At 35.2% G+C, this 18,550-nt stretch overlaps 3 protein-coding genes across 3 annotated transcripts; 1 reads left to right on the top strand and 2 right to left on the bottom strand.

Annotated features, from left to right (window-relative positions):
• The first annotated feature begins 236 nt into the window (after nucleotides 1-236).
• On the top strand, nucleotides 237-1,884 carry LOC120270730 (WAT1-related protein At5g64700-like). Its single transcript, XM_039277802.1, is given in 8 exon segments — nucleotides 237-412; nucleotides 560-625; nucleotides 727-843; nucleotides 955-1,018; nucleotides 1,265-1,423; nucleotides 1,541-1,570; nucleotides 1,572-1,693; nucleotides 1,776-1,884. Coding segments are annotated over 8 exon segments (843 nt in total).
• A 2,153-nt stretch (nucleotides 1,885-4,037) lies between these two features.
• Nucleotides 4,038-6,504, bottom strand: LOC120270708. The gene is made up of 2 exons (XM_039277781.1): nucleotides 6,220-6,504; nucleotides 4,038-4,552 (listed from the first exon to the last, which is right to left on the bottom strand). Exons 1-2 carry the CDS (start codon nucleotides 6,412-6,414, stop codon nucleotides 4,238-4,240), a joined length of 510 nt encoding a protein of 169 aa, XP_039133715.1. The 5' UTR covers nucleotides 6,415-6,504; the 3' UTR covers nucleotides 4,038-4,237.
• Nucleotides 6,505-6,984: 480 nt separating this feature from the next.
• LOC120270402 (valine--tRNA ligase, mitochondrial 1-like) lies at nucleotides 6,985-18,282 on the bottom strand. Its single transcript, XM_039277395.1, is given in 26 exon segments — nucleotides 6,985-7,407; nucleotides 7,519-7,664; nucleotides 7,897-7,996; nucleotides 8,081-8,178; nucleotides 8,260-8,586; nucleotides 8,588-8,761; nucleotides 9,221-9,472; nucleotides 10,299-10,701; nucleotides 10,792-10,991; nucleotides 11,769-11,939; nucleotides 12,061-12,363; nucleotides 12,450-12,507; nucleotides 12,739-12,818; nucleotides 12,943-13,026; nucleotides 13,285-13,362; nucleotides 13,946-14,029; nucleotides 14,108-14,173; nucleotides 14,618-14,690; nucleotides 14,774-14,943; nucleotides 15,040-15,102; nucleotides 15,745-15,786; nucleotides 16,977-17,061; nucleotides 17,584-17,660; nucleotides 17,794-17,865; nucleotides 17,938-18,005; nucleotides 18,099-18,282. Coding segments are annotated over 25 exon segments (3,432 nt in total). The 5' UTR covers nucleotides 17,995-18,005; nucleotides 18,099-18,282; the 3' UTR covers nucleotides 6,985-7,238.
• Nucleotides 18,283-18,550: the final 268 nt, after the last annotated feature.

The raw sequence follows: 18,550 nt of genomic DNA, 5'->3' as shown, positions 1-18,550 counted from the left end.
TCATTAAACCCTACGTGGTCTCTCACATATAAAAGAACAACGATCAAACCGAAATGCATTGTATGACCGTATTCTTCAAAAGCATCCATGATTATTTTCGGTTAGTTCAACATTACACCCAACTAATTTTGCTCATTTTCTGACATTTTAAATATGCTATGCATGCCTTAAGGTAAATGGCATTGTATACACAAGAAATTAGTCCTGTTCGTTCTTGAGGTTGCTTGGGATTTATCATGGATGGCGTGAGGCCTTACGCTGTTGTGATTTTCATACAACTACTAAGCGCTGGGTCGTTCATGATCACCAAAGCAGCTTTCACTTTTGGTTTGAATCCTTTAGTTTTTGTCTTTTACCGACAAGCTGCTGGCACTGTTTTGTTAGTTCCTTTGGCAATGATTCTTGTGATCAGGTATCAATAGATTACTTTTCTTTTTCTACTTCTTCTTCTTCTTCTTCTTCTTCTTCTTCTTCTTCTTCTTCTTCTTCTTATTATTATTATTATTATTATTATTATTATTATTATTATTATTATTATGTGTGTTTCTTTATTTTGTAGGAGAAAAACTCAGCCACCACTTCCATTCATGTTATTGTTTAAAACGTTCATGCTTGTCTTGATAGGGTATGCTTATGCTGCATGACCATTTATTTCTCTTTAATTATCTGATGATTTTCAATATATGGTTGAACTGCATTAACTAATTCCTCAGTTTAACTTCTCAGTATGTCAATTCACTTTGACATGTGTGGTATTGCATTGAGCTACGTATCAGCAACAGCAGCTTCAAGCATTATAAACTCCCTCCCTGTGTTCACCTTCATTTTTGCTGTTCTCTTCAGGTATGTATACATCTCCCTGACAAGTTAATTAAAATATCATTAAATATTTGAATATGTATTTCCATCATGTCAAGATTAATTATTATTATTATTATATAAATATTTACCCAGGATGGAAACTTTGAAGCTGAAAAGCAGATCAGGCATAGTAAAGATTCTGGGCATAATATTCTGTGTGACTGGAATAATGATAATTGTTCTATATAAAGGCCCCCAGTTGAGCTCCTTGAACCACCATCACATACAACTCACCAAACCATGAATCCAAACACACTGTCACCGCCTGGATAAAAGGCTCCTTCTTAATGATCTTGTCCTACATGATCAACTCACTATGGTTTACCTTTCAGGTAAAAACTTTTCACCTTTAAAGTTGCCTATATATATTTATATATGTCACTGCTATATTTTAATTAAGCAGGGGATATTGCTGAAGGACTACCAATCAAAGCTACTCTTCACAACCTTTCTCAACATGTTCAGCACCATCCAATCATTTATTATTGCCATCATTTTCCAAAGAGACTTTGCCAAATGGAAGCTGCACTGGGACATAGGATTGCTTGCAATTGGATACTGTGTAATCAAGTCTTATCCTAGCTAGTTTTACATGTGTGATTAATTAAGGCAAATTTATATACTAAGTAATAATCGAACCATCTTAATTAACTAAGAGTAGCTGATGCATGCATGGCAGGGGGTACTTGTCACTGGTCTCTCCTACTACTTTGCAAGCCTGGTGTGTTGAGAAGAAAGGCCCTGTCTTTCTAGTCATGTCAACACCACTGTCCTCTGTTTTCACTATGATAGGCTCATCATTCATCTTAGGTGAAAAAATAAATTTAGGAAGGTAAAAGTATAGTGCATCGTTTGTGTTTCAAATTATTAATAATATATAGCAACTTCATTAACATCTTTAATTATGGTTTCAGTGTTTTAGGTGGGATTTCTATGGTGGCAGGACTCTACAGTGTTCTATGGGGAAAAAGCATGGAAAACAAAGTGGCTGAACCATCATCTACTGAGCGTAGTGAATGTTAACAACTCATCGTGCGGTGAAAAATTCAACAAATTAAGTACAATTTTTATCCCAACAAATTTCTTAAAAAGCATGTGTAGTATATATATATATATATATAATGTTTGATACAACAATGTTAGCACTTCTTTCTTTGGTTGGTGATATATATATATATATTGAATAAAGGTTGGTAATATATTCATTATTCACGTACAACCTCCGATCCTAAAATGAAGAAAGTGAATAAACCATTACGTGTAAAGCCATTTTCCAATCCTTACAAATATATTAAGCTACCTGTTTTCTTACCAAATAGAAAAGTAATCATATTATTTGTATTAGTTACTCAACAAGAAGTGCTTCATACATGCGGGTTGAACACCTAATTAATTAAACATTATATCACATGCATGATGGATGCACGTATGTTCCATTGCATGCATGTTCACACATACTTGCGTCTCATCTTACAAAATTAAGCACACATGCTTACATATACACGTACATCAAATGACTTCCACTAGCTCATGCATGCTTGCATATATGTATGTATCATTGTTTGTATGCAACCATGCATGATCACACGTATGTCTTGAATGCACTCATGTTTGGATGTGTTTTGATCTCATTGCGTGCATTCTCACCTACACATCTTGCAAGCATGCATGCATGCATGTCTTGCATAGTTGCATTCATCAATGGACATTGCATGCACATGATCAATTGGTTATGTATGTTTCTCATACATGCAGGGCCCAAAATTCAGAAATTAAACATTAGCGGGTAAAAATATATATATCAGAGTTTAGTTGAACGAAAAATATGGTATATATTAATGAGGTTGTATTCGATTTTATTGATTTTCTTTTGATATTCTTTATTAAAAATTAACAAATGTTATTCTCTTGTATACCTTGTGAGCAAGAGCCAATTTTAAAAATCATATATATATATAAACAGGAACTAAACACCAAGCCGTACTGCGCCTATCAGCACCTGATATGTATACATTGAAGATCCCCAAATTAAAGTCCTCCACTTTATCGCCAATGACCTTCGACTATTTCATGACACTGATCACCGATAAAAGCTTTTCACGAGTCATGAGAGTCATACCGGTGACATTTCCCGGAGTTGTGAATAGTGGTCATGTGCGGATGGCCCACGTGAAAGACGGCCCTGCTCCATTTATTCCACCGAGATCTCAGGCATCGCACGGGCCTCTAGTGGGCTTCGCCCTCGCTACTCTTCCCACAAAAATTCCTCCACTTTATCTTGGCAAAGAAAAAAATTCCACCACTTCATTAATCAGTAATCACACATTGTCAGGCATTCAGTGGACTTGTAGTCACATTCTGAAACCATCCGGACCCGGCCGGGGACATATATATTTCTTCGCACATAATATATACTTGTGTTTATGCTGTAAAGTTTGATATTGTTTATGCGTTTTGAAACTGGAGTGCAAGTAAATAAAGGAAATAATTAACCTTTAACTTCTGCCAAAGTTCACTTGAAGTTACTGAAGAATTTCCATGCATTAAAAACAATGCATACTACGTTTTGACATTTAATTGCATGCAACTAATATTATATTATTATTATGCAAGAAAAATGCAGTCGTTTCCTCAAGAAGTCAACACATCATCAACCACACGGTCACTCTCGGACATTTGTAAAATATTACTTCACATTGTGATGGAAGGACAAGTTGCTTGAGGCCCAGGGCGAAATGCAAAATGGGCCTACGTAAAATTATTAAAAAAAAAATTCAAATAATTTTTATTAAATAACAAATTTTATAATAAAAATAAAAATATACATAGTTAATATATAAGAGAAACCAAAGGTGGTTATTCATCATAAAAATAAAAATATTCATAGTAAATTAATCCACAATTTCATACTACTCTCTCGTAGAGGGGGTTATTCATAATTCTTAAAAAAAAATGTTCAGTTTCATAATTTTTATTTAGAAACTAAAACATATTAATTTTTTAAAAATAATAACATTAAAAAAAAAACATGTTACCTGTTAGAGAATACATACCGATCCAATGATCAATTTTCAATGATGTGCATATTTATGAAACGGGATTTATCCATTTAATTAAAAAAACATGCATATCACATGTTGACATCAACAAAGTCTACAAAATACTCACATCTTATGTACCTCAAAGCACCGACAAAAACAATATCATTTCATTACAAATCCAGCCTGAAGCAAATTGAATATAATAAATTTTCAAAAAATTGAAAATAAAAAATAAAAAACAAGTACACACAAATAAACTAAATCCAAGAAACACAACAACAAAACAAATGACAAAATGAAAATACATGAATCGCAAATACAGTAGAAGCCCTTCATTAAGCATCAACAACCACCTTCTTCTCTGAGCCATCTTCTTCTTGTTCTGGCTTGGCATCAGTGTTTAAATTCTCTTGTATTTCCTTTACAATCTGAGCATCTGATTTCTCATCTTTGATGGGATTTGAGGTCTCAGTTTCTGCAATCTTTGGCTCACCTTCCTGTTCAGGATGATCCGGAGCTTGTTCTTTCAGTTCTTCTTTTCCTTTTACTTCCACATCCACTTCAACTGAAGGTTGTTCAATGTTTTCTATAATGACATTCTTATCAGTGGAAGAAGAAGGTACTCTGTCTTCTTCACTAATTACTTCATTCTGAATCAATAAGAACAGAAGTTTAAGCAATATTAATAACTTTCCAATTCCAAACCAAAGGGTTTACAAACAGTCATGAAAAACACAAGCTGTTATTTTATCATTGTTACCAATTGGAGTCATTAAGTTTGAAAGTGTTCTACTTAGGAACAAGAGAACCACTAATTTCCCAAACCAATATTAAGAAATTTCCAATTCCAAATTAAAGGATCCATAAACAGAAAAGGAAAAAACAAACTGCTGTCTCAATCATATGGTGTCCCAGATGGAATCTTTAATACTGAAAGTATCCTACTCTTGGGACTGAAATAATGGGAAGACACGAGGCAAAACCATCCTTCAAGACAACCACTAAGTGCCCAATCTAATATTAAAAACTTTCCACTTCCAAATCAAAGAACTCATAAACAGTGATAGAAAACACAAGCTGCAGTCTCATCATTGTGTCCCAGTTGGGGCATTTGGAATTGAAAGCATCCAACTCTTATAGGACTGAGAGAATTGGAAAGCACAGAGGAAAACAACCACCAAATATCAAAAACAAAAACAAGAACTTTTCAACTCCTAAATCAAAGGATTCTCAAACAGTAAGGGAAAACCACAAGGTGTTGTCTTATCATTGTGTCCCTCTTGGGGTCCAAGTCCAAAAGCATCACTAGTCTTTTAGGACCACAAAAGAATTGGAAGACAGTGAGGCTGGCAAACAGCCCTTAAATACAACCACTAAGTATCCAACAAGGCGTGCAAGTGGGAAGCACGCATGATTGTCGGGCTTTTACCATCCTTTAGAGACATCTAATGAGCTACACAAGAAACATAAATAATGTGATCATGTATATCCATATCTGTAAATGTTTAATACCCCTTACAGCTTCATCCCAAAAAACAAAACAAAAATTTTTTATTTCTATATTTTCTTTAAAGCAAATAAATGAAATAACATAAAACAGCCTTAACACTTCAAATGCTATGAACAATAAATAAGTACAGATTCACATCTTTTTATGTTCAATAGCAAAGAGATTGTTTCTTTCCCACATAATATAGGCACCAAAACTTGTGACTTGTGAGACAACAAAGTCAAAGAAATCACACGCAGTGATTTCTGCATTTACTATGAAGAATCTTAACCTTTATCCGAATTATTGGTAGTACTTGGCACTACTTTTATCTGATCAAAAACGTCAGGCAGCATGGTGGATTGATTTGTCCCACACTTTCTCAAAATCTTTCGGTATTGTCAACATGGATACTTTTTGATAAAAGTGGATAAACCACTACATGGATACTTGTCTAATCTCAAATCAATTTCATTTCTCATGCATTACCAGATCAAAATCCCTCATAAATTAAATTTAAAAAAAAATCAAAGAACAGAGCTTCAAAGAAGCAAGAGTTTGTAGCACCAAAAGCTGACATTTTTTTTTGCTTTTAAAATCAATTCAACATCAATGTCAAAGAAAAATTACAACTCAAATTCAAATCCATAACTAGAATTATCACGTAAGCTTAAATCTCTTCATAAATCCATCAAAATCAGACCAGGAGAAATCCCAAACTTGCAATTAGAACTTTAAATCCAACAAAAAAGTTTATATACTTCCTCTATCGATCTTAATCCCAAAAAAATAAAGAAGTAAATCGAATATTAGATTAGAAAAGTGTACCTCTTGGAACAAAGTGCCGAGAGATCGCCGTCGGTTATCGTCAAGCACCGGCCCAGCTACTTCCTTGGTCTCCTCGACGGGGACCACGTCCTTCTTCTCTCCGGCATCTTCAGGATGTGGATCCGGCGCGTCTATCGGCCGAGGAACATCCCCATCGGCATTGAGGTCCTTCGGTTTCGTCGCACACCCGCCCATTCCCCTCTTTCTCTCTCTCTCTCTTTTCTCAATCGAAGGAATGAGGAAATATAAAGACCGGGCGGTGATCGGGCATTGTCCTTACGTCTTGTGCGCGGGCCGGTAATTTAAATTATTTAATTATATCCCAAAAAAAAAAGGAGTTATTAAAAATATATTATTTAAAGGAAAAGGTTTAATTAAAATAAGATTTTATTAAGCGCTCACTCGATTTCTTAGTCGCTATAATCTCAAATCAAGATGGCCTGAGAAACAAAAAGGTCTCTTCCGCCTTCCCAGCTTTCATCTTTAATTCTTTTATTTCCTCACTTCGGGTGAAAAAAATCTATCTTTTGTTTCTTGTTGCTTTTTATTCAATAAAATTATAATTTATCCACATTTATCTATAAATAAATAAATAAAAATAAGATTTGAAATTCCTTGAACTTGCATTGTGATTTTTATTTATAAACTTGTGAGACATTAATTAAATCTTTATAATAACAGTTCCTTTCAAACAAATCATTTTTTCGGGGATTTAGAAGAAAAAAAAAAGCCTACATCATGCGGCCAATAATTAACTTTTCTAGGTGAAAACAAAGGAAGAGAACTGCTAAATGGTCCTCTGGGAAATTAAATTCAACACAATGAGACACTTGAGAATAAATAAGGGTTCTGATAATGATAGTGTTATAAATAATATAATAGAATAATCAAAAATCCAAGAAACAATTATATATGCTGAGAGAGCAACGGCCAGCTGACATTTCAGGTATCTCCTCCCACTGTCAGGGAGCAGAAAAATATCAAGGGAACACCAGTGTAACAAGTTTCAATCAGTTTGATCACTTTTGTCCATCAATCATGTGTTCAAGGTCTTTTTCAGCTTCGCCGATGATCTTTAGCTCCTCCATATAAGAATTTAGCTTCTTGATGTCATCTTCTTGGATATTGGCAGGAGCTTTTTCCTTGTAGCCTGTAGAATTCATCATCTGTGACAATGTATTGGCCAATCTGCAAACACAATAAAAATCTTCAATAAAAGGCAGGTAGGTAGGTAGGTAGTTATGCGTTGACAAATCACCTTTCCTAAGCATAGCATCCAAACTATGAGATGGAACTTACTTTTGTATTTCGTCACGTTTTCTTGCGAGTTTTGTAAGTTCGACATCCACATTAAGTGATCCGTGAAGTTGCAAATATACAGAAAGTTTTTCATTCACAACTCCACATCCACACCCAGTCAACTTACTGTCACCCTCTGCAACAACCTGCAAAAGTTACAAATGAAGATCATAACTGGGAATAGAAAGAACAAACTCATGCTTTAAAAGAGAACCAATATTTGCAAAATTAGGCCATCATATGATCTGATTGGGAGAAGCCAAAAAAAAAAATCAAGAATCATTAAGTTGGCAGCCACAAAATATTTGAAGCCAAATTTATGTCCAGCCGTTGTAAAAAGATCTTAATAATGAGTCAATGGCTGTAGAGAGACATTACCATTAAAGAAGACAAGGAAGCAAGAGTCAATATCTCAAAGTTATAGCTTCTTATGACAGCTGCAATATCTTCTCCTCGGCAAACCGCAAAAGCTTGACGTCTACATGAAGTACAACACAAAACAAAAATTAAAAAAAAGAACAATGTCACTTAAATTGAAGATTGTAAAGTTCATCAGTGTAACCTTTCATTTCTATCACTGGGTGGACGCAATGATCTAAGTGTTCTCACGGCATTTACCACATTTTCCATGTCACTCTCAACTTGTTCATATGTCCATGCCTACAAACACCAAAAACAACCATTGAATAAAAAAAGCAATGAGAAACAATGGTTAGATACAGACAACTTCACAGCATTCACCTCCACAACAGAAGGATAATCAGATATCATAATCGATTCTTTCTTTGCACCACATCCTGCTGGCTGGGGAAGACGCTGCCAAAGCTCTTCAGTGACAAATGGCATCAAGGGATGAAGCAAACGCAGGCCAGTGTCCAGGCATACCCACAGGGTATCCTGAGCCGCTACCCTTGCAGATTCATAGTCTGAATTCTCGAAAAAGTAAGGCTTAATAGCTTCAATGAATATATCACAAAACTGGAACTGAAACCACGAATACACTGCACTTGCTGCATCTGAGAATTTATATGCTTCAAAAGATGTGACAGTTTTCTCAACAGCTTTGTTTGAGGACAGAAAGAATCCAGTTGCAAATGGAAGGCATAGAAGCCAACACAAGTGTCTGAGGTGGAACGTAATGATCTCCCAGCTTACTCATAGCAAAACGCAGGGCATTCCATAACTTGTTACACCACTGACGATACCCAATGACTCTTTGAACATCCAGGTTTATCCTATCAGCCTGACACATAACACAAATAATTTAGATTTGGGTTCTTTGCTAACATGCTCCTACAAAAATGAGAAATTGCTTATATGCTCCCTGTAAAAATGATATTTGCTTCTATACCCCCACTAATCATTCTTGTTTGCTTATATATCCCTTGGCCAAAAGTTAACTAAAAGATTTTATAGAAAAACTGAACCACTCTTTACCCTCTTTTCTTCATCCATTTTGGAAAAACAAAAAAGGAGGAAAAAACAAAGATCAATTTTATGTTCAAAAACTTTGCAAGTTAATTTGCAACCACAGGTGTATATAAGGAAATTAAAATGCTTTATCGGGGTATACAAGTAAATATGATTTTTAAGAGTATATGAGCAGTTATCCACTTTTACAGAGGTATGCAATCAATTTTCTTTATGGATTATAGGCAGACAAAATGAAAACAAATAAGACATGAGTAGTGTGATAGCAAACCTGAGCTGTATAAGTAACTAAAGCAAATCGGAGGGCATCAGCACCACATTCTGGGATACCATTTGGGAAGTCTTTCACCTGTCCTTCTTTTGCAATAGCCAATTCCTTCCGGTCCAAATTACCCTCCTCAAGTCGTTTGTGAAGTCCTTCTAAAGAAACACCATTTATTACTTCAAGTGGATCAATAACATTGCCAAGGGACTTGGACATCTTACGGCCATGAGCATCACGAATCATTGGATGCAAGTAAACCTTGGTAAGAAAAGGTAAAACTTTTATTACTTCAAATAACAGGCTCAAATTTAAGCAGCTTGTGACTAAAATGAGGAATGCAAGCATAAAATAATCCAACAGCATAATAACATCTCAAGTAAGAAATGAATACAATTCATCACAAACAAATGCAATATTAGAGAAATAATTTTAAGAGAGACATATACCAGCCTAACCAATTAAAGTCATTTCGAAGTTAAATTTAAAAAGCTTTGTAAGAAAAATTACTTCTGTGCAAGACGCTGGCACTACAACCAAAAATTTTAAACACTTGAATTAAGCAGACTTACTTCAAGATACCTTAACTGGCAGACTTATGATGATTACACTAACAGAACCAAAAACAAAAAAAAACAAAAACAAAGGAAATAACTCCAAGTTTAGAAAGCAAACCTATACTTTTCTTCTCACTCATTTTGACTTCACCAAACATTTTACCAATCACTTATGTTACATTATAGATTTAATACAGGAATTCAGAAAAGCTCATAGAATATGTGATAAGGATGCAGTTAACAATAATCTCTGCACATGTATATGACTTTTAGTTGATGGGAACTCTATTACTCACTTTGTGAATTAGTTATGCTATATGGCAGGCTGTTTTGATCTGGAACATTCTGTAGTTTGTGGTTCTTCAGTGTAGGCAGCTTGTGATAAAGAAGTTGAATAAAAATAAAGCTAGGAAATATGAGGCAACTGGTAATTGTTTAGTTTCTTATTGCAAGTCCAACTTTGGCCCAATCTTATGAAATATAAACTTTCTTGATGTGAACAAGGTGATTCATAATGCATTATCTTTTACCTTCCTGAAAGGAACATCGCCACCAAGTTTCATTCCAAGCATCACCATTCTAGCAACCCAGAAGAATAGGATGTCATGCCCAGTTTCAAGAACTGAAGTTGGATAGAAAACCTGAAGATCTTTTGTATCATCAGGCCAACCAAGCACCGATAATGGAAAGAGTCCAGACGAAAACCATGTATCCAATACATCAGGGTCTTGAGTAATCTGAAAGTCCTTTCCTGGGAACTTCCGCTTAACTTCAGAAACTGCTTCCTCTTCATTTCTTCCCACCACCCAGTGGTCATCATAAGATCCAACAGCTTTAAATGGGTCATCTTCCAGAACAGCATACCAAGCAGGTATCCGGTGTCCCCACCAAAGCTGCCTTGATATGCACCAATCACGAATATTCTCCAGCCATCTGCAAGATAAAAATGAGATAAACAGAAGCACGAATTTCACATGACTCCTATTACACTATCTTGAAGGGTTCAAAGGAATTGAAAAGAACCTCTTCCACTCAAGTTCATAATGCTCTGGAATTATTTCAATCTTTTTGTTATCATTGTCCATCACAGCATCAAGCGCAAGCTTTGCCATGCTACTACAGTTGACATACCATTGTGGCTTTATCATTGGTTCCACAACATCGTCGCTTCTTGAACATATACCCAGTTTCATTTCATTCTTTTGAACACCTCTATAAAGTCCCTAGTTCGAGAAAAGCTTTTGTCAGTGACTTACAGAATACAGAACAACATTTAGGAACCAAAAGGAAAAATTAAACATGACACATCATTACACACATGTAAATGCTTATTAAGATAATCAAGGTACCTTTTACAGGCAGATGCATTGCCAAAACCACCAACCAAAAAAAATCAAGGAAGACAAAAACTGTATAATTAATGAATGGAAAGTTGTGAAGAACCAAGATTGGTGAAATACAAAACTGAAATGGATACAAACTAGGCTACTACAGCAAAAGGTTAAACCATAAAAGGAAACAGTTGAAACAATTGCAAGTGTCACTTTCTGGTAAGCAAAATCTACTTTGCCTAATCAAAGCAATAAAACCAAGAATACAGGCTTTTCTGAGATTCAACAAAAGATGAATATAGTACAGAACTCCCTCCAAAATTTATGACCCAATAATCGATAATTAAATTCTAATAAGAATTTAGAACTCACTTTTTAAATATTGGATATAAAAAAATCCTAATATTCTTTAATAATTCTTCAACAATTTTATAGAAAATATTGACTATGACTAACAAATGTAAGAATGTATAAAGATATTGCACGTTGAAAACAGATCACCAAGTCACAAGACTCACTCACAACTGCTACTGATTGGAGATGGCTTAAAATAACTACCATACAGCAAATCACACTCGACCTCAAGGACCAACTTCGGCTAATCCCAACCAGAATGATTCAGCAAATCAACACACCAGTTGCACAATGACATGAGTACAGAGCATATACCTTCTCCTGCAAAGCCTCAGTCACGGCCACACGAGCTTTAAAGCGTGGCATCCCTTCAAATTGTGTGCCGCCATTAGAATTTATCTTTCCATCATCTGTGAATATATTGATGATTTCAAGATTATGGCGCCTTCCAACTTCATAATCATTATGATCATGAGCAGGGGTGATCTGCAATCAAACAAACTTTATAGAATCCACCAACATCGGAAAAATAAAATAAAATCAGCTGAACTGACAAGAAAACTTCAAAAGATACAGCAAGTAAACTTTCCGATTAAGAAAAGCTTACTTTCACAGCCCCGGTACCAAAATTAGGATCTACAAGGATATCATCACAAACTATGGGAAGTCTCCTCCCATTAAAAGGATGGATGGCAAATTTTCCATGTAAATGATTATATCGTTTGTCTTCAGAATGGATAGCAATTGCAGTGTCGCCAAGCATTGTCTCAATTCTGGTAGTTGCAACAACCACCTCTCCCAAACCTTCCTCAAGAGGATAAGCAAATGACAATAATACACCAAACTGAACTGGGGACTGATACCCAGGAACCTTTAACAAAGTCTCCTCTTTGATTTCTTTAACATCAACCTGCAGTCATGTTATTGAGGAAAATTCATAAAAACCAAAAACCTTCTACCTGTAGAATTTATATAATAAATGTTCCAGAGGCATACTTCAATGTCAGATATTGCTGTTCGTAATGTGCAGTCCCAATTCACAAGACGATTATCCCTGAAGGCAAAAAAGACCATTGTAACTTAAAGTGGACAAAGTTGCAAAACATCATCAGTAGCCTTCTGATACAAAACAGGAATCTAAAAGTTCTTATATAAGAGGAGTTTTTGGTTAAAACATGCTTTAGAATCAAAACTTCAAGCTATTGCAAGAAGATAAGAAGTTGGACTTTCATGCACACTCCAGAATTATTCATGATTTGATCCGCTAAGTAAATAATAATCAGACCTATAGATTAGGCCTTCTCTATACAGTCTCACAAAAGCCTCTGTCACTGCCTTTGACCTTTGATCATCCATAGTAAAACACTGACAAGAAAAAAAAAAGATCCAAAGAATATAAAACCACATTTTGTTAAATGATAGCAAAAATGGGCAAACATAGAAGGAATATTTTTCTAAGCTAAAAGTTTAAAAGATTAGGACAAATAACCTCACGAGACCAATCAAGTGACGCACCAAGCCTGCGTTCCTGGTTCAATATTGTGCCACCATACTGATTCTTCCATTCCCAAACCTAACAAAATACTGATAGTCATGAGAAGGGACAGCAAAACAAATTTCATATACATTTACAGGAAAAAAACATATATAAGAGACACAATGCATCAATGAAGACTTCCAGCATTGATGAATTGATCAAAGAAATTCACTTTAATAGTTTTAATGGCTAAAATGTCTGAACAAAAAATAAAATAAAAAAATAGATTCGAAAATGTCACTACACCAGAATTCAAACAAGAAAAATGTAAAGATCTTTATTTAGGTACAATACCATGGATACAAATCTCTCACGCCCAATATCATGCCTTGTTAGATTGCATTCACGCATTAGCTTCTTCTCCACAACCACCTGCAGCATACAAAATTAACATTCAGTAATCAGCATACATGATGGCAACCTGAAGTCCCATTATATGCATAAAGGAAAAAAATTCTGTAAACCAAGTAAAATCTTGGGCCATTCCACTTCAGAGAAGAAACCTAATTCAACATGTTGAAATTTCAGAGTTTAGAAACCACCATGTTCTCCACAATCTATATTCCAATGAGCAAATTGGCTGCATTCAAACAAGCAGCAGACAGCTCGCACCAAGATCAAGCAATTGTCAGAAAATTTTAGGATTTCATGTAGACATTGAATCTTGATGGGAACTTAGCACTGTTCCATGAAACTTACACCAATGGTCTACAAAAATGAAAAGACAAATCATATCCTAGTACACACTCGGTTAAAATATCCAAGCACATTACATTAAAATCAAAGTAGCAATAGCACTAGATAATTAATTGAGAGAAATAATAGGACATCACGACAACACTAAATCATGAGTTTGATAATTTTTGCTTCCTGAAGCAAGTGTGCCAAAAATTTAGGTAGCAATAAGAAAACTAAAATATGACAAACAACCAATGAATTTGATAAAAGTATCAACCTGGGTTGCTATACCAGCATGGTCCATTCCTGGCACCCACAATGCATTATAACCAGACATTCTGCGCCACCGAATAATTGTATCCTGGATCATATAAGACTCACTATGATAAACTGTTTATAAAGCAAGCCTGTACAAAAGGGAAAACCATAAAGGGAAAACCTGTATAGCAGCAGTAAGGGCATGGCCTATGTGAAGGGCCCCAGTCACATTTGGAGGTGGTAGAACCTGCCAAAGGTATCACAGGGTGAATTAGAAACTTCTAAGTTACCATGCTAGCAAAAATTACAATTTGTTAGCACTTCAAATAAATTTGTCAACCAAAGCAGACTAATCTCATTCAGCTAAAGGCAAATGCTTAATATGCAGAAAGGAAGAGCAATCAGAAATTGTAGAAGAGACCATTCTCCCAAATGAAGGCCAACACAAGTTGTTTTCCTTCATATGCCATGCATTGATGACTATCAACCACAAAGACTGCCATAATATCAACCAATAACTACCAATATAATTGCCATCTCTCTTTTAACCATGGCTTATCATGTGTTGATAGATCATAAAGCCATATCTCTTTATTAATTTGGAGAAAACTATAGAGAGATTCGAGACAAAAAAATGGAGACTCTGAAAAGAATAAAATTCATAACTTTAGTAAAGGAAAAATTCACCTACAATCACAAAAGGAGGTTTAGAGCTGCTTGCATCTGCCACAAAAAAGCCGCACTTCTCCCACCAAGCATACCATCTTAGATAACCCAAGCCATTAGAATTAATTATGCACTACCCAAACCAATGGACATACAGAAAAATCAACAACTCATTACTCACGATTTTTCAACCACACTAGGATTATATTGCTTAGCCATTTGAGGTGAAAGCCGTTTCTTTTCTCCTATGACAGTCTCTGGATCTAGGAACACCTCAGAATTCTCTTCATCAGCATCTTTCTTTGTTTGTTTCCTCCCGCTTCTTTTAAGTCCATCGGTTGTCTTCTGTGTCTAAAAACAAAGTAAAATATTCACAGAGCACAAGATTTAGATAATCTTGAACATTATCAATATTCTACAACAGAAGTTTTTGTACTCAAAACTTACTTGGAGTTTGGCGGCTTCTGCTTTCTGTGCAGCCTTCAGTTTTTTTTCTTCCTTCAGTTTTGCCTGATAACAATAGTAATAAGGCAGTCACTCCAGCATGAAAGTAATGGTCTGTGTGCAAGTTTAAGATGCATAAAGGTAGGGGCAGTATTAGTGTTCGAGAGATGTCTTAGTCTTCCAGTTCAAGCCATGAGTAGTGAGAGTAAAGCTAGACATAAGCATGATAAGAAGCATTCTACATGTAACAAACAGATATTGATATTTTAACATCTTTTTCCTACAGGTTCCTACAGATTAAAACTTGCCAGCAGTTAATGCAAGTCTGCAACCATCCCATATTCTGGTAAATGTGTTTCAATTTTAACGATTAAGCAAAAACAGCTATTTGGCAGTAACTTTACCTAATTTTCTTGTTTCTGCAGAATTCTAAGCTATTACCACTCTGAAAATATCGAAACAACAGCTAGACATTCATTACGTGTATACAAGTATGCAATTATACTATAGATTGGAGTCCATGTTGATATTGAGCAAATACATTTCCCTCTGAGCCACAAATAATAATCAACAATAGCAACTCACGCACAGCAAAGTCCCACTACATATTAGAATTGGCAAATAAAAAATATCCAACCATTCAATCAAAATATCTTGAGAGAGGCAGTATGCAACACCCATAGCAAATATAATGGATAAAGAACACACCTTTAACTCCTTTTTCAACTTTCGTTCCGGATCATCTTCAGCCTGCACACACCATTGACAGACATATCAATAGGTTTTTATTGAACCTCAATTAAAATTAGGAAAAAAAAATAGTTTTGATACCAAAAAGAAGAAAAAAAGTACGATAGGTAGAAGGCAATGAGGAGAGGATAAATAAAAACTAGAAAGAAAAATCAAGCACAAGTCATCAGTTAGCTCTCAAAAGTTCATACTGACTGGCTAAACACAAATTTATCTGCTTCTGAGAATAATATATTGCATGTATCAGAGCTCCAGCAAGAAACTGAGTGGCTTCCTCATGGAGAAGCAGAGTAGTGTAAAATTCCTAGATTGAATAAAAAGGGTATCTTGTTTTCTGGAGTCCTAAAACCTTATAGTGGCTGTATGATGTTCTATGAACCAGAAAGCCTCCATTTTTTGTTTCTCATTCATTGTTTTCATAGATCCAAAGTTCAATTCCATTTCCCTAGACATAATAATTAGGTATAAGGACATCTTGCTGAAGGTGAGTTAGAAGATAATGAATAAAGAGATTTGTTAGGATGAAAATCCAGGTTCATCAGGTAATGTGAGAAACTGGTCATTCCTGTTTCTCACACAGTAACAGCCACCTTTTGCATGGTAGCATTTTTGCTTCACCATCCGATGTTTCCCATATCATGTGCAACATGTTTTCCTCATTATTATAATGAATTATTACTATTCAGAATCAAGCTCCTACATGTTGGAGACATCCAGCCAAATACTCATTCCCTCCACAAGTCTCATACATGATACATTCCTGTGAGTAAAAGTCAATCCCCTATCAGCGTTATGACAGCCACAGACATGAAATCTATCCTATGAGTTAGAAAATTTTCCTAACTACAGATTGACATAGTTCAGCTTGGGAAAATATGATAAAAAAATATCATATCTGGAGGACCATAATATAGTACTGTCTAGCCACAATTGCAGTAGTATGCACATTATACATATAAAAAAAGGAGAAAAACTTAAGACGGAAAACTCGCTTCACTAAAAAGAGAAAGGGTGTAAACAGCCAAGATGAATATGCAGATTATTTGTCTTGAAAGTATATCTTTCATGTTTTCATCTTTACTTAGTATAAAGAGCTGCTAATGCTGTACAGAATGGACATTTATTTTACCACATAGGTAACCAAAAGAAGTATAGATTCATTAAGATTTAACCATTTATAGTGCACAAACCTGGTCTACTTTTCGTCCTTGTGAGCTTTGCTCTGCTGTTGTTAGTTCTTGGTGTGAAGAGAATTGCATGTAAACATTCCTTCCCCTGAAATGGAAAAATGAGGTTGGAGGAAGAAGAGAAAATATAACATAGGCAATAAACTGAAGCAAAATCAACATCTCAATTCAGCAAATGGCACAAGTTCAAATAAACAGAGGGAGATAGTTCAGAAGAAAATTCTCAAATTAACCTCCTATTAATTATTATAACCGCAACACCTTCAATTGAGATGATTGAGAAGCATCAAGCAGTTAAACCCTAGCCTAAAGATGTGCACCACATGATAGACGCTGGAGGCAATTTAATATTCAAATTGATAAAAAATGCTATATTGTTCATAAGCAATTTGCCATGATTTTTCTAGAGGTCTTTCACACAAGTTTCGTTCATTTCCCCCCAACCAAAACATGACCTATGCATCATGCCATTGAACAGGGGTCAAATCATATAAACTAAAGCCAGTCTTGTTGAATTAAATGGAAAAGAGAAAGATGGAAGCCGAACCATATGCTAGAATACCAATACCCACAAAATCATAACAAATACACAGTTTTATAAGGACAATACCTTATATTTGGCTGCATATTTCCATAGTACTGCAGGGTAGTAACAGCAGAAGACACATCATACATCTGGAGAAGAGCCTGGCATAACAAGTACCAAAACATCAAATCAACTTATTCCCATCTTTGTCACTCTAAATTTAATCTCAAAAACACATTTTTTACATGATTCAACGAAAACAACTCACTAAACAAAAACAATCAATTTCAAAACCTGATTTTTCTCCCGCAACATTACAATCTTTGTGACCACACCGAATGGCTGCAATAATTGAAGCAGATCATTCTGCAAACGAAAAGGAAAAGATTAAAACTTCAACCAAGATCGCACTTTTATCGAACATGATCACAAGCCTACCTCAGTTATCTCATGCCCTACGTTCCGAATGTGAATCACGTTCGATGGCTCAGTCATCTTCGATCAAACTACATTGAAAACAACATAAACATCAAATCTATAACCCCTTGCTTAGAATCAAAGAAATCCAGCGAGTTCTGAGAACCTCGAACACAAAATACCCGGAAAAAGAAGAGCTTGAAAAAACTTGAAGCTTTTCGAGGTTCTGGGATGCAACTAATGAGATCGATTGAGAGGCATGAAGGTGATTGCTAGGGTTTTTGGGAATCTCGATTTGCTTCTCGGATTGGCGGGATTAGGGTGAGAAATGCGAGGACTTTGCCCTAGACGGCTTCCATTGCCGCACTCGCTGCCGTCTTTATTCAAAGCCCGTCGCAGGCCATCCAATTTTGAACGTCGGATTAACATCAAGATTCGTGCAATGAACATCAGATTAAAGCCAGTGGTAATTGGTTTTTTTTTTTAAATATAAAAAATTAACATTAAACGGCAAATGTATATATATATATATATACTATGACATCTCAAACTACGTAAAAACCTAAATAAAATTTTACAATAATATTATTTTTGCATGATAATAAAACTTATCTTTTATTTAATTAATATTTTA

This window comes from Dioscorea cayenensis, chromosome 10 (genome assembly GCF_009730915.1).
Source record: "Dioscorea cayenensis subsp. rotundata cultivar TDr96_F1 chromosome 10, TDr96_F1_v2_PseudoChromosome.rev07_lg8_w22 25.fasta, whole genome shotgun sequence".
Taxonomy (NCBI): Eukaryota; Viridiplantae; Streptophyta; class Magnoliopsida; order Dioscoreales; family Dioscoreaceae; genus Dioscorea; species Dioscorea cayenensis.
The sequence above is the reverse complement of the archived record's forward strand: the minus strand, read 5'-3'. Positions and strand labels throughout refer to the sequence as shown.

Excerpts from the sequence above, each read along its gene's own strand:
- LOC120270708 (XM_039277781.1), bottom strand. The coding sequence starts at position 6,414 with ATGGGCGGGTGTGCGACGAAACCGAAGGACCTCAATGCCGATGGGGAT. Across the intron at positions 4,553-6,219 it reads TCGGCACTTTGTTCCAAGAG|AATGAAGTAATTAGTGAAGA; the intron begins GTACACTTTTCT and ends TTATTGATTCAG.